Source organism: Chiloscyllium plagiosum, unplaced genomic scaffold (assembly GCF_037043375.1).
Source record: "Chiloscyllium plagiosum isolate Xiang-an unplaced genomic scaffold, Cpla_swu_hap1 HiC_scaffold_1, whole genome shotgun sequence".
NCBI classification, from domain to species: domain Eukaryota; kingdom Metazoa; phylum Chordata; class Chondrichthyes; order Orectolobiformes; family Hemiscylliidae; genus Chiloscyllium; species Chiloscyllium plagiosum.
In genome coordinates this window covers 102967245-102982169 of record NW_028270139.1, presented here as the reverse complement: position 1 = coordinate 102982169, position 14925 = coordinate 102967245, and the positions used below count along the sequence as shown (strand labels likewise).

At 40.4% G+C, this 14925-nt stretch overlaps 1 protein-coding gene across 1 annotated transcript in view; it reads right to left on the bottom strand.

Annotated features, from left to right (window-relative positions):
- Nucleotides 1–263: 263 nt before the first annotated feature.
- stoml2 (stomatin (EPB72)-like 2) overlaps nucleotides 264–14925 on the bottom strand; it is a 54016-nt gene continuing 39354 nt past the window's right edge. Inside the window, exons 7-10 of the mRNA XM_043687913.2 lie at nucleotides 13686–13830; nucleotides 3569–3648; nucleotides 3330–3458; nucleotides 264–672 (exon numbers count right to left, since the gene is read on the bottom strand). Coding sequence (XP_043543848.1) covers nucleotides 517–672; nucleotides 3330–3458; nucleotides 3569–3648; nucleotides 13686–13830 — 510 coding nt within the window. The 3' untranslated portion in view covers nucleotides 264–516. The remainder of the gene's footprint in view (nucleotides 673–3329; nucleotides 3459–3568; nucleotides 3649–13685; nucleotides 13831–14925) is intronic.

The following is a 14925-nucleotide window of genomic DNA, read 5'->3' as shown; positions in this document are numbered from 1 at the left end:
CTTTTAATTGCATAATTTTGTTATAATTATACCACCCAATTACAACATTGGTTACTATGCAGCAGCCTCCATTAAATCTTTGCCTTTCGCTAATTTACTTCTCTTTCCACAGAGGTGACGTATGTTGCTAAAGTTTACAGCTCTTGTGGTCCTGCGAGCAGAATAACTTGCCTACTCAGGCTTTTCCAATAACAAGCAAGAGGAGAACTAGATCCTATTTAGCCAAAAAAACTGAAATAATGAAACATTTTGGGACAAGGAAAGGAAATAATTAAATATTTATTTTCTCTTTCAAAGAATTTAACTTACTGATCCCATTAGTTCAAAAATACCTTTTTTATAACCATGATGCAGTTGTACAGGTGGAAAATAAGCTACAGTCATCCAACAAAATTAATTCACCCAAAAGTATAAAAGTGTGCAATGAGCATGACACATTCTCATTGCAAATTTCAAAACACTCAGAATCTGGCACATTCTGCAGCTGGGCTTTTCATCCGTCATTCAGTAAAAATTTCATATTATTTTTGACTTCAGAACTTCATTCTGTGAAGGGAATGTTTGACTTTCACCAATCATTGGTGGTGATTGGTCAGCATTAAATGCATCCGTTGTCAGTTCTTCCTTTGTTGCTTCTGGTTTATTAGTCAGGGTATGGTAAATTCCCATGGCCTGTGACACATAGTATGAAGATATTTTAGTGTTCAACACAGTCAAAGTAGTGATTTCACAGATAACATACAACAACTGAAAAAACCACATTAGCATTAAATTCAGTAATTTTCAGATAGGAATGATATAGAGTAATTCACTTGGCTGATACAATCATTAACACCAGAATTTTACCAAATAATAATGAAAAATAGATACTCCTAGAAATGGATAACACCACCCTGTCTTCCCACCCCCATGATTCATAATTCTGAATATGGGCTGAATCATCATATCAGTGCATTCCTGTCATCCCATTTTAATCCTGCCCTCCTTCACATAGTGGCTAACAGAAAACCACTATTATCGAAGGTTTCCTCTTTCTGCAGAAAATGTTAAGCACAGTAAAGCACTGAAGTTTGTCAAGTTCTAAACCAAATATAAAGAGTTATCGAACAGATATAAATCAGATGAGTGGGAAAGCTTGTTGGCATACAGAACCTTTCTGCAGGGGAGAAAAAAAACAAACAATCTGGAGTTCATGGATGTATTTTTTAAGGAAAAATTTACAAATTATACTGAGAAGAATATAGAATCTAGTGGCAAGTCATTTACTTTTTTAAAAAAAGAACTCTAAGAACTTCCAATTGCTCAGAATGTGAATTTTGAATCAAAGATGTAAAAATATTTCACATTCGGCATTGGTGTGTTATCAACTGTCTTGGGTAGCAATGGGTTTCGATATTCTCTGCGCAATGAAATTGGAGAGGGCCGGCTTGCTCTTTAGTGACCCTCACTGAACAGTGTCCTTGACTTGTTTAGGTTCAGGTGTGGTGTCAAGAATAAAACAGCGTTCATCTCCTTTGGCATCACAAGTAAAGAATGATAACTATGCTACTGGAAAATGTGTGATTTTGCACAGAATACGGAAATAATACAGGAACTGAATATTATTTAAATGAATAAAGATTGCAGATAGCTAACAGTGCAGTAAGCAAGCCCTTATGTATAAATCACAAAAAAACTAGCAAAGACATTCAGCCGTGAATCAGGAAAGCAAATGGAATGTTGGCCTTTATTTCAAAGGGAATGGAATACAAAAATTGCTACAACTGTACAAGGGATGAGTCACATCACAGCTGGAATACAATGAACAATTTTGGTTCTCTCATCTGAGGAAAGATATATTGGCTTTGGAGGCAGTCAGAGAAGATTCACTAGTTATTCCTGAATTTGAAAGGACTATCTTACGAAGGGAGGTTGAGTAGGGTCAGTCAGTACTCACTGGAGTTTCAAAAAATGACAGGAGACCTTATCAAAATGTACAAGATTCTTCAGGGACTTGATAGGGTAGATGAGGAAAGGTTTTTTAAACTCATTCATGGGATGGGACATCACTGTTTCCAGGTCAGAATTTCTTGCCCATCCCAAATGGCTGTTAAGTGTCAACCATATTGTTGTAGGTCTGGACGCTCATGTAAGCCAGACCAGGTAAGGATGACAGTTTCCTCCCCTAAAGGACATTAGTGAACCAGATGAGGTTTTCCAACAATTGACAATGGACTCATGATCATCATCAGAATCTTAATTCCAGATTTTTCCTGAATTCAAATTCCACCATCTGCCATAGCTAGATTTGAACACAGGTCCCCAGAACATTATTTGGGTCTCTGTCCAGCGAAGCCATCACCTCCCTAATTGTTTCCCTTTGTGGGAAAGTCTAGAACCACAGTGTCGCAGAGTCATAGAACTGTACAGCATGGAAACAGACCCTTTGATCCAACTGTTCCATACCATCCAGATATCCTAAATAAATCTAGTCCCCCTTTGCTGCCTTTAGCCCTCTAAACCCTCCTTATTCAAGTACCCATCCAGATGCCTTTTCAATACTGTAATTGAACCAGCCTTCACCACTTCCTCTGGCAGCTCATTCCATACATGCGGCAGTCTCTGTGTGAAAAAGTTGCCCCTTAGGGTCCCTTTTAAATTTTTCCCCTCTTGCCTTAAACCTATGCCCTCTAGTTTTGGACTCTCCCACATTGGGAAAAGACCTTGTATATTTACCCTATCCATACTCCTAATGACTTTATAAACTTCTATAAGGTCACCCCTCAACCTTCAACGCTGCAGGGAAAATAGCCCCAGCCTATTCAGAGTGATTAATTTTATGTCCTTCTGACAACCAAGTAATCTATATTAGGTATTGTTATTATCTACAGGGAATTGTCAATGAACACTCATTAAGTTGTCCACATAAATCTGCCGTTTGATGAGCATAGCATAAAAAAACTCAAAGACACAAAAGCAATTTATGTCCAGTCAGAGGTTATTAAATTAAAATCTGTAACAGCTACCAAAATTCTATTTTAAAATATTGCAGTATTTGATTAATTTTCTGATTCAAAACAAGACAGAGCTCTAAGTTATCACCTTCACCAACAAATGCTCAAAACTTACTTGAGCAACAAGTCATATCCAAACTAACCAAGCCACAAAATGAAAAGACTTAGTCACTCCTTAGAAAATAAAATTTGCAAAACAGAAAATCAACATCAGTGTAATGCCATACAAGTACTTTTATGAATAAAATAGCAAAATTTAATATGCAATCAGAAATTCACCCAGACTAGGGTGTTTGATTTGTGTTCTAAGTATTTAATTTTGAATATCGACCTTACCTGTGTCACCATGCTACTGATGTCACCTGTATTTGCAGGAAGAAGAATGGTATTGGATTCTTTGGCCAGGTTACTAAAGGCAGATACATACTGCTCAGCTACACTCAATGAGGCTGCTTGGCTTCCACACTGTTAGTCACAGGAAAGGGAAAAAAGTACACGTTCTTACTATTTCTTCATTCTATTTAAAGGTAAAATATTTTAATGTAATTCACCTCTGTGGATTCACTTTTCCATACCTGTTGACTGAGTACTTCAGAGAGCATTTGAATGGCTTCTGCTTTTGCCTTTGCTTTTGCTATGACTGCATTTGCTTCACCTATGAACAGTTAGTTAAATGAAACAGTGAAAGGCATGCATAAAACATTGAAGTCAGAAGCACCACATATAGTTGGAGCAAACAACTCAGCTCCAATTTTCAGGTCCATAAGAAGACTATAAGACCATAAGAAATAGGAGTGGAAGTAAGGCCATTTGGCCCAACAAGTCCACTTCACCATTCAATAATGGCTGATGGGCATTTCAACGCCACTTACTCCACTCTTCCTATATCCCTTAATTCCTTGAAAGATTAAGAATTTATCAATCTCTGCCTTGAAAATATTTAATGTCCCAGCCTCCAATGCGCTCCATGCCAATGAATTCCACCGGCCCACCACTCTATGGCTGAAGAAATGTCTTCGAGTCATAGAGATGTACAGCGTGGAAACAGACCCTTCGGTCCAACCTGTCCATGCCAACCAGATATCCCAACCCAATCTAGTCCCACCTGCCAGCATCGAGCCCATATCCCTTCAAACCCTTCCTAGTCATATACCCATCCAAATGCCTTTTAAATGTTGCAATTGTACCAGCCTCCACCACTTCCTCTGGCAGCTCATTCCATACACGTACCACCCTCTGCGTGAAAAAGTTGCCCCTTAGGTCTCTTTTATATCTTTCTCCTCTCACCCTAAACCTATGCCCTCTACTTCTGGACTCCCCGACCCCAGGGAAAAGACTTTGTCTATTTACCCTATCCATGCCCCTCATAATTTTGTAAACCTCTATAAGGTCACCCCTCAGCCTCCGACGCTCCAGGGAAAACAGTCCCAACCTGTTCAGCCTCTCCCTATAGCTCAAATCCTCCAACCCTGGCAACATCCTTGTAAATCTTTTCTGAACCCTTTCAAGTTGCACAACATCTTTCCGATAGGAAGGAGACCAGAATTGCACGCAATATTCCAACAGTGGCCTAACCAATGCCCTGTACAGCCAGAATATGACCTCCCGACTCCTGTACTCAATATTCTGACCAATAAAGGAAAGCATACCAAACGCCTTCTTCACTATCTTATCTACCTGCGACTCCTCTTTCAAGGAGCCATGAACCTGCTCTCCAAAGTCTCTTTGTTCAGCAACACTCCCTAGGACCTTACCATTAAGTGTATAAGCCCTGCTAAGATTTGCTTTCCAAAATGCAGCACCTCGCATTTATCTGAATTAAACTCCATCTGCCACTTCTCAGCCCATTGGCCCATCTGGTCAAGATCCTGTTGTAATCTGAGGTAACCCTCTTCGTTATCCACTACACCTCCAATTTTGGTGTCATCTGCAAACTTACTAACTGTACTACTTATGTTCGCATCCAAATCATTTATGTAAATGAGAAAAAGTAGAGGACCCAGCACCGATCCTTGTGGCACTCCACTGGTCACAGGCCTCCAGTCTGAAAAACAACCCTCCACCACCACCCACTGTCTTCTACCTTTGAGCCAGTTCTGTATCCAAATGGCTAGTTCTCCCTGTATTCCATGAGGTCTAACCTTGCTAATCAATCTCCCATGGGGAACCTTGTCGAACGCCTTACTGAAGTCTACATAGATCACATCTACTGCTCTGCCCTCATCAATCTTCTTTGTTACTTTTTCAAAAAAATCAATCAAGTTTGTGAGACATGATTTCCCACGCACAAAGCCATGTTGACTATCCTGAATCAGTCCTTGCCTTTCCAAATACATGTACATCCTGTCCCTCAGGATTCCCTCCAACAACTTGCTCACCACTGAGGTCAGGCTCACCGGTCTATAGTTCCCTGGCTTGCCCTTGCCACCCTTCTTAAACAGTGGCACCACATTTACCAACTTCCAGTTGTCCGGCACCTCACCTGTGACTATCGATGATACAAATATCTCAGCAAGAGGTCCAGCAATCACCTCTCTAACTTCCCACAGAGTTCTCGGGTACACCTGATCAGGTCCTGTGGATTTATCGACTTTTATCCGTTTCAAGACATCCAGCACTTTCTCCTCTGTAATCTGGACATTTTGCAAGATGTCACCATCTATTTCCCTACAGTCTATATTTTCCATATCCTTTTCCACAGTAAATACTGATGCAAAATACTCATTTAGTATCTCCCCCATTTTCTGCGGCTGCCTTGCTGATCTTTGAGGGGCCCTATTCTCTCCCTAGTTACCCTTTTGTCTCCTCATTTCTGTTCTAAATTGACCCCCTCTAATTCTAAGGTTGTGCCCATGAACCTGAGTATCCCCTCCTGACGGAAACAACTTCCCAGCGCCCACCCTTTCTAAGTCATGCATTATCTTGTAAGTTTCAATTAGATCTCCCCTCAACCTTCTAAACTCTAATGAATACAATCCCAGGATCCTCAGCCATTCATTGAATGTTAGGCCTACCATTCCAGGATCACCTGTGTGAATCTCTGCTGGACACGCTCCAATGCCGGTATGTCCTCCCTTAGGTGTGGGGCCCAAAACTGGACACAGTATTCTAAATGGGGCCTAACTAGAGCTTTATAAAGTCTCAGTAGCACATCACTGCTTTTACATTCCAACCCCCTTGAAATAAATGACAACATTACATTTGCTTTCTTAACCACAAACTCAACCTGCAAATCAACCTTTAGAGAATCCTGTACTAGCACTCCCAGATGCCTTTGTACTTTGGCTTTACGAATTTTCTCTCCATTTAGAAAATAGTCCATGCCTGTATTCTTTTTTCCAAAGTGCAAGACCTCATATTTGCTCACATTTTGAATTTCATTAGCCATTTCTTGGACCATTCTGCGAAACTGTCTAAATCTTTCTGTAGCCTTCCCACCTCTCAGAACTACCTGCCTGTCCACCTAATTTCATATCATCAGCGAACTTCACCAGAACGCCCCCAGTCTCTTCATCCAGATCATTTATATATCAAGTGAACAGCTGCAGCCCCAACACTGAACTCTGCGGGACACCACTTGTTACCACCTGCCATTCCGAAAATGAATCTTTTATCCCAACTCTTTGCCTTCAGTCAGACAGCCAATCTTCAATCTATGTCAGTAGCTCACCTTGAGCACCATGGGCCCTCACCTTTTTCAGCAGCCTCCCATGAGGCACCTTATCAAAGGCCTTTTGGAAGTCTACGTAGATAACATCCACTGAGTTTCCCTGGTCTAACCTATCTGTTAGCTTTTCAAAGAATTCTAACACGTTTGTCAGGCATGACCTCCCCTTACTAAATCCATGCTGACTTGTTCTAATTCGACCCTGCACTTCCAAGAATTTAGAAATCTCATCCTTACCGATAGATTCTTGAATTTTACTTACATCCGAGGTTAGGCTAATTGACCTATAATTTTCCATCTTTTGTCTTGATCCTTTCTTGGACAAGGAGGGGGTTACAATAGCAATTTTCCAATCATCTGGGACTTTCCCTGACTCCAGTGATTTTTGAAAGATTACAACCAACGCCTCTGCTACTTCTTTAGCCACGTCCCTCAGAACTCGAGGATGTAGCCCATCTGGGCCAGGATATTTATCAATGTTTAGACCTTTTAGCTTATCAAGTACTTTCTCCTTTGTAATGGCCACCATACTCAACTCTGCCCATTGACTCTCCTTAATTGTTGAGATATTACTAATGTCTTCCACTGTAAAGACTGACACAAAGTTCTTCAGCTATTTCCTTATTTCCCAGTACTAGCCTTCCTGCATCAATGTGGAGCAGCCCAATCTCTACTTTTGCCTCTCGTTTGTTTCTTATGTATTGAAAGAAACTTTTACTATCATTTCTAATATTACTGGCTCGCTTGCCTTCATATTTGATACTCTCCTTCCTTATTTCTTTCTTTATTATCCTCTGTTTGTTTTTTGTAGTCTTCCTAATCTTCTGATTTCCCATTGCTCTTAGACAGTTTTTCTGTGATATATTTCCTGAGTTCCTTCGTCAGCCATGGTTGTCTTATCTACCCCCCAGGTAATCTTTGGGATGTACCACTGTGTCCTCAATTACACCCAGAAACTCCTGCTATTGTTGCTCTACTATCTTCCCCACTAGACTCTGCTTCTCGTCAATATTTGTCAGTTCCTCTCTCATGCCCCTGTAATTACCTTTATTTAACTGTAACACCATTACATCCGATTTTACCTTTTCTCTTTCGAACTGCAGACTGAACTCTACCATATTATGATCACTGCATCCTAAGTGTTCCCTGATTTTAAGATCTTTTATAAAGTCTGGCTCGTTACATAGCACTAAGTTCAGAATAGCCTGCTCCCTTGTGGGCTCCTTCACAAGCTGTTCCAAAAAGCCATCCCGTAAGCATTTCATGAATTCTCTTTCTTTGGATCCACCGGCAACATAATTCACCCATCCATTTGCATATTGAAGTCCACCATGTTCACCGTGACCTTACCTTTCTGACATGCCTTATCTATTTCCTGATACATCTTGCCCCCCGGTCCTTACCCCGTGAAGGTAGGCTGCTTCTGACCACAGAAGAAAAATCACCTCCACCCTGCATGACCCATTCCCAACCATGCTTGATCATATCGTCACTTGCAGATACTGTTGGCCTCCGACTGTCAGCTACTCTATTCCCCCATCCCTGAGGACTAATCTGTCAAGCCTCACTCCTGCAGCAATGGCCACCCTTGCCCCTTTCCCATTCAAATTTCTTAGTTTTAATGGCTACAAGAGACAGCAAAACGTTTGTATTTAAGGATTGCCCAAGAACCAAAAGATATAGATCTGAGGTTCAAAACCTACATTGTAAATATTACCTCGACCAATTATTTCCACCTCAGATGCATTGTCCATGGCCAAACTTAGCTTAGTCCCACTGAAGTTGAAATCTTTACCAATCCTTTAGCATCTTCAGAATTACATTTTCCCATGAAGTCCCACTTCCTACCCTTCATGGATTTCAAGTTGGGTGAAAGTCAGATTCCCACATCCTGTTAAAAGAAATTTGCTGCAACAAGCAGTGACATCTCAGGCATCATCCCGAGGCCAATTCAAGGTCTATATAGTGACCCAGGAACACTGGTATAACTGAAGAACAATTGGTTCTACGACACTATAAGATCTGAATTAAGACAGGAAAGTATCCTCCATCCAACTCGGTTAGATGTTCCCACTAATTTCAGTTCGCTGTTTGTAACCCATTTGTTGCACTGTGTTCCTTTTAAGACAGCTATGCACCTATGAATGTGGGCAGATGCATGCCTTTTAGAGGGAAGTTTGCTTGTGTGCGCACTGTTTGTTTCCTACCTGGTATATTGTGGATTTCTGTATGGCTGCGTACAAGTGCAGCTCAAAGGAACATTGTCCTCATCCCCACTACTAAAATCAGAATTACTATTGGCCAGAATGTGATTCTTTGGTCTAATAAAAGAGATCAAGTCTTGGTTCAAGATTTTAGGGGATGTTACAGGGGCATAGAAAACACAGGTCAGAAAAAGTATTCCCACACAAAACATCAGGGCAACAGTGCACACAAAGGCAAATTCAGCAAATATTATTCAAGAGAGCAAATTGCTGGTGCAGTGGCCTATATATTCAGATATACTCCTGGCAATGGCTTGTCACTCAATTATTTTTAGCCAACGGAATTCATTCTCTCTCGCTCTAAGAATTATTTTTAGCTATTGAACTTCACTTTGAATTCCTTTCAGCTACTTGAATTCTCTCTCTCTCAGCTACCATCTCTCTCAGCTTTGAAAAGTGACACAGCGTCAAAAAATCAAAAGCAGAAATTCTCAATTCTTTTTATCCACTTGTGATACGGGCATCGCTGACTAGGCCACCAATTATTGAAAATACTGAAAATATTGAAAAGTTCTGACAGCATCTGTGGACAGAGAAACAGCCGGTGTTTCAGGTTGATGACTTTTGGTTAGAATGGAGAATTGTTATTGATCTGAAACAAAAGTTCGTTTCCTGCTCCTCAAATACTACCAGATTTGCTGAATATTTTCAGCATATACTGTTTAATTTCAGATTTCCAGCACTTGGAGCATTTGGTCTTCCATCAATAAATTTATTTTGTACAAGATATTTGGATGTTGATAAAATCCATCTCAACCTCACCACCATCTCTTTAAATTATCAAACAGCTTGTCCAACAACCAGTGATGAATAAGCAGAAATGTCCCCTAATTAGTTGTGGGGAACATGGTGTTTTGTAGGAAATTCCACAAATTTGATCAAATGAGGGGAGAACAACATTGTAGAAGATTAGCTTAGATTGTGGAACAGGCTCGAAGGATTGAAAGGCTATTCCTGCCCCTATTTCTTAAGTTTTCAGCAAAGGGCAATTTTTCATGTTGTTAATGTCACAGCTTGACTTGTAACAAATTAGCTCAGGGATGGCTCTTCTATTGATATCTTGGTGTATTTCTTTTACTTAGTCCAATACTTTCAGCTGTTAAATTCTGTCCATGTTATGTGGAGAGAAATAAACTGGCTGAACAATGGCATTTGCAGTGGTGGGACCTGGATAGTTGCCTCAATTGGCACATTTGGCTGAAGCTGTTTGCAAATATTTTAGCATCATCTTCTGCTGAAACATTCTTTGCTTGTCATCATTGTAACCACATACAAACTGGAAAAGAGAGATGATGATTAGAGAAGTAAACATATGGCTAAAGCAGTGGTGTGGGAAAGACGGGTTCTGTTTTTTGGGAATTGTCACGGGGTATTCGGACAAGGTGGAACTACTTCATCGGGACGGGCTCCTCCTGAACTGATGTGGGACCAGGATCCTCACAGAAATGTTAACTAAGGTGGTCACAAGGTCTTTAATCTAGTTAAAAGTGGAAAAGGTTCAGGAGACGCGTTTAAAGTTTCCAGAACATGAGTACAGTGTGAAAAAGATCAGGAACTTAACTTCAGGCATAGCAGATAAAGGGATAACGATGAGAAGGATGATGGTCAATGCAGGACTGAGGATCTTGTACTTAAATGCAGGCATCATATGAAACAAGGTAAATAAGCTTGTAGCACGATTGAAATTGGGAAGTATGATTTTGTGGGCATCACAAAGATGTGGCTGCAAGGGGATTGGAGCTGGAAACTAAATATCCAAGGATGCATGTCTTATCAAAAGGACAAGAGTTGGGGGAGGGGAGAATTGTCCTGTTACTAAGAAATTAAATTAAAATGATAATTAAATTAAATTGATAATTTTAATTTAGCAGCACTATATCGTCAAAAGGCACAGAATCGGTGGAGGAAAAGTTGAGGAACCATGGAGGAAACAAAATACCTGATGGGAATTATGTGCTGATCTTTGGCAGTAGACAGATTTGGGACAGTAAATAAATCAGGAGATAGAAGTAATCATTTGAGACTTCAACATGCAGGTAGATGGGAAAACTGGTAGTGGATTCCAAAAAGGAATTCGTGGAATGTCTATGAAATGTTTTTGGAGCAGTTTGTGGGAAAGCCCACTACGTAACAGGCAATTCTGGATTTGGTGATGTGTAATGAGGTAGACCTGATTGGGAACTTAAAGTGAAGGTATCCCTATGAGGCAGTGACCACAATATAATGGAATTCACACTGAAGTTTGAGGGCAAGAAGTGGGAATCAGATGTAACAGTATTACAATTGAGTAAAGATAATTGCAAAGACATGAAGGGTGAGCTGGCCAGAGTTGATTGGAAGGGGAGCCTAGCAGGGAAGATGGCGCAGCTACAATGGCAGGAGTTTCTGGGGGTTAACTAAGGAAATTCACCTGAAGAAACATACTAAGGGGAGGATGAGACAACCGTGGCTGACAAGGGAAGTTGGGGACAGCATTAAAGCAAAAGAAAAAGCGTACAACATAGTAAAGATTAGTGGGAAGCCAAAGGATTGATAAACCTTTAAAACCAGTATAGGACAATTGAAAAAACAATAAGGGGAAGAAGATGCAAGATGAGGATAAGCCTGCTAATATTGTAGGATTGCATGAGTTTGTTTTAGCTCGATAAAAGGAAGACAGGGCAAGAGTGGGCACTGGACTGCTGAAAAATTAGGATGGAGAAGTAGTGATGGAAAACAAAGAAGGCAGAGGAAATTAGGTACTTTTCGTTCGGAAAAGTACCTAATGAATAGGTACTTTGGATCAATCTTCACAGTGTAAGACATCAGTTGTTTACTAAAACTTCAAGACAATCAGGAGGCAGAGATAAGTGTGGTGTCCATCACTAGGAGTTGAGGTAGGAGTTAAGGGAAACTGAAAAGAGATTAATCACTTGGACCGATAGACTCCACCCCAGAGATCTGAAGGAAATAGCCGAGGATACTGAACAGAGATCTATCAGGAATCATTGAAATCAGAGAGGGTACCAAAGCATTGGAAAGTGGCTAATGTAACACCCCTGTTTAAGAAAGGAAGGAGGCAGAAGACAGGAAACTGTATGCTGGTCAGGGGGAGGTTATGCCTAACAAATCTGTTATAGAAAGGAGAGCTAGTGGATGTGACCTATTTGGATTGCCAGAAGAATTTTGACAAGGTTCCACACAGAAGCCCGGGAAATAAAAGCACATGGTGTTAAGGGCAAGGTAGTGCAAAAGAATAGAGATTGGCTGACTGGCAGAAGGCAGAAAGTGGGGATAAAGTGCTCCTTTTCAGGATGGCATTTGGTAACTAGTGGAGTTCTACAAGAGTCGATGTTGAGACCACAACTATTCATGTTGTACATTTATGATGTGGACAAAGGAAATGAGGGCATTGCTGGTAGGTTTGTAGATGACACCAAGATAGATAGACAGAAGAACAGGTAATGTTGAGGAAGCAAGGTGGCTGCAAGGACTTGGACAGACTGGGAAAGTAGGCAAAGCAGATGAAATACAATGTGGGAAAGTGTGAGGTCATGCACTCGGTTGGAATATTAGAAGCTTAGACTATTTTCTAAATGGAGAAAGGCGTCAGTATTCTGAAGCACAAAAGGAGTTGGGAATACAGTTCAGGATTCTCTTTAGATTAACATATAGGTTCAGTTGGCAGTTAGGAAGGCAAATATGTCAGCATTCATTTCAAGAGGGCTAGAATAGAAGAGCAGGGGTGTACTGCTCATGCTGTATAAGGCTGTGGATCAGAGCGTTTTTGGAATACTTTGAGCGAAAGATGGATGTGCTGGCTTTGGAAGGGATTTTTAGGAGGTGTACAAGAATGATCCCAGGAATGAAGGGCTTGTCATAGGAGGTGCAGTTGAGGCAGACTAGGACCTGAGTGCACAGTCTCAGAGTCGAGAAAAATCTCTTCAGAAGTGAATTTCTTCAGTCAGGCAAATATGAATCTGTAGAACTCACTGCCACAGAAGACAGCAGCGGGCAAGTCATTGAGTGTCTTTAAGATACAGATGGATATGTACTTGATTGGTAAGAAGATTAATAGTTACAGGGAGCAGGCAGAAGAATGGAGTTGAGAAATACATCAGCCAAAAATGAACAGTATAGCAGACTTGATGGGCCAATGGTCTAATTCTGCTGCTTTATCTCTTATGGTAACTACTGTGGGCACTGGTTGAATTAGATTATCCATTTAAGATCTCCAAATAGATCATTACAAAAACTACAGATCATTAAATGGTGCCAAAATCAGTAAAGAGTTTTCAGTAGCTGTACACCACAGTTGAAATAACTGTTCACTCGAGATATATCTGAACAATGTTCCTCTCCTTTTTTTCAACATTTTCAGACAACCAAACTAAACTAATCCCTAATTTTGGAACAAGATTGCAGGTACAAGCATTTTTACTCCTTCTGGATTGTGCCTGAACCTAATGGACCAATTAACAGACTAAAAAAACCTTAACGTCACAGTAGTCTCTAACAGTGAATTGCAGGGAAAAAACATAATCTCACAGTTCTGACACAAGTGGGATGTGTGATTAAAATCCATGAACTGGACATTGTTGCATCACACCAAAATGTATTCCAAAATGTATTCTTTAACAATATTTCGGATGTGTTTAGCTATCTAACTCAGAATATGCAATTTACTATGTAAATCTAAATGAAAGAAGTTGCAAAGCAAATGTGAGATCTTTTCAAGCAAAAGAAGGAAAATGCATTTTTAGCAATGAACATCCATCCAACCTGCAGCTTGGTTAATATTTTCTGCTTTTGTTGCCTCAGAAGCCAGAATACGAGATCGTTTTTTCCCTTCAGCTATATTGATTTCTGCTTCTCTCGCCCCTTCAGATTCCAACACAGTGGCACGTTTTCTTCTTTCAGCTTCAACCTGAAATGATGCAATTCAATAATAAATCACATTCTCTTTGTGTTTTCAAGCCAGAAAGAGTTGGCTGAGACCTTTACATATTGCTACAAAAATAATTACACAAAACAAAAAAGAACATATACTAAAGTTGCTCTGAACACAAATACAGCATACATATAATAACCTGGCATATGCAACAGTGATAAACTGCATGCACATCGAGTGGCACACAAGTGAGTTGCATCCAGAATGTATAATTCACGTCATCATCACTGAACAAAGTAGTTAAGACAAAAGACTACACCATCAATAAAAACAACAATTGTGGATGTTTCCTCATCAGGAAGGAACAAAGCAAGCTTTGGTGGGGACATCACCCTGGTTTCTATAATCTTCCTGTGGCTGGCTTGTGGGTGGGTCATTGTGACAGACAATGGATGTAGGTTACCAGTTAATTTCTCTGCTGTGAAACAGTAGCTCGCACAGGGAAAAGTTTTGATGAAGATAGAAATTGATTTTCAATTGAGAGTGAAGAAAATTGTTTTTTTTAATTTATGAACCTTTCATGAATGTATTTCATATTTAAGGGAATGTCATTTTTGAGTAACAGAACCCAAATTTCTAAATCGTTTCTGTGGAAGTTAAATAAAGCTAGTAGAGTCATAGAGATGTACAGCATGGAAACAGACCCTTTGGTCCAACTTGTCAATGCCGACCAGGTATCCCAACCTAATCTAGTCTCACCTGCCAGCACTTGGCCCATATGCCTCTAAACCCTTCCCATCCATATACCTATCCAGATAACTTTAAAATGTTGCAATTGTACTAGCCTCCACCACTTCCTCTGGCAGCTCATTCCATACATGCACCACCCTCTGCATGAAAAAATTGCCCCATGGGTCCCTTTTATATCTTTCCCCTCTCACCCTAAACCTATGCCCTCTAATTCTGGATTCCCCCACCCCAGGGAAAAGACTGTCTATTTATCCTATCCATGCTCCTCATAATTTTATAAACCTTTTCGAGGTCACCCCTCAGCCTTTGAAATTCCAGGGAAAACAGTGCCAGCCTATTCAGCCTCTCACCATAGCTTAAATCTTCCAACCCTGGAAACAT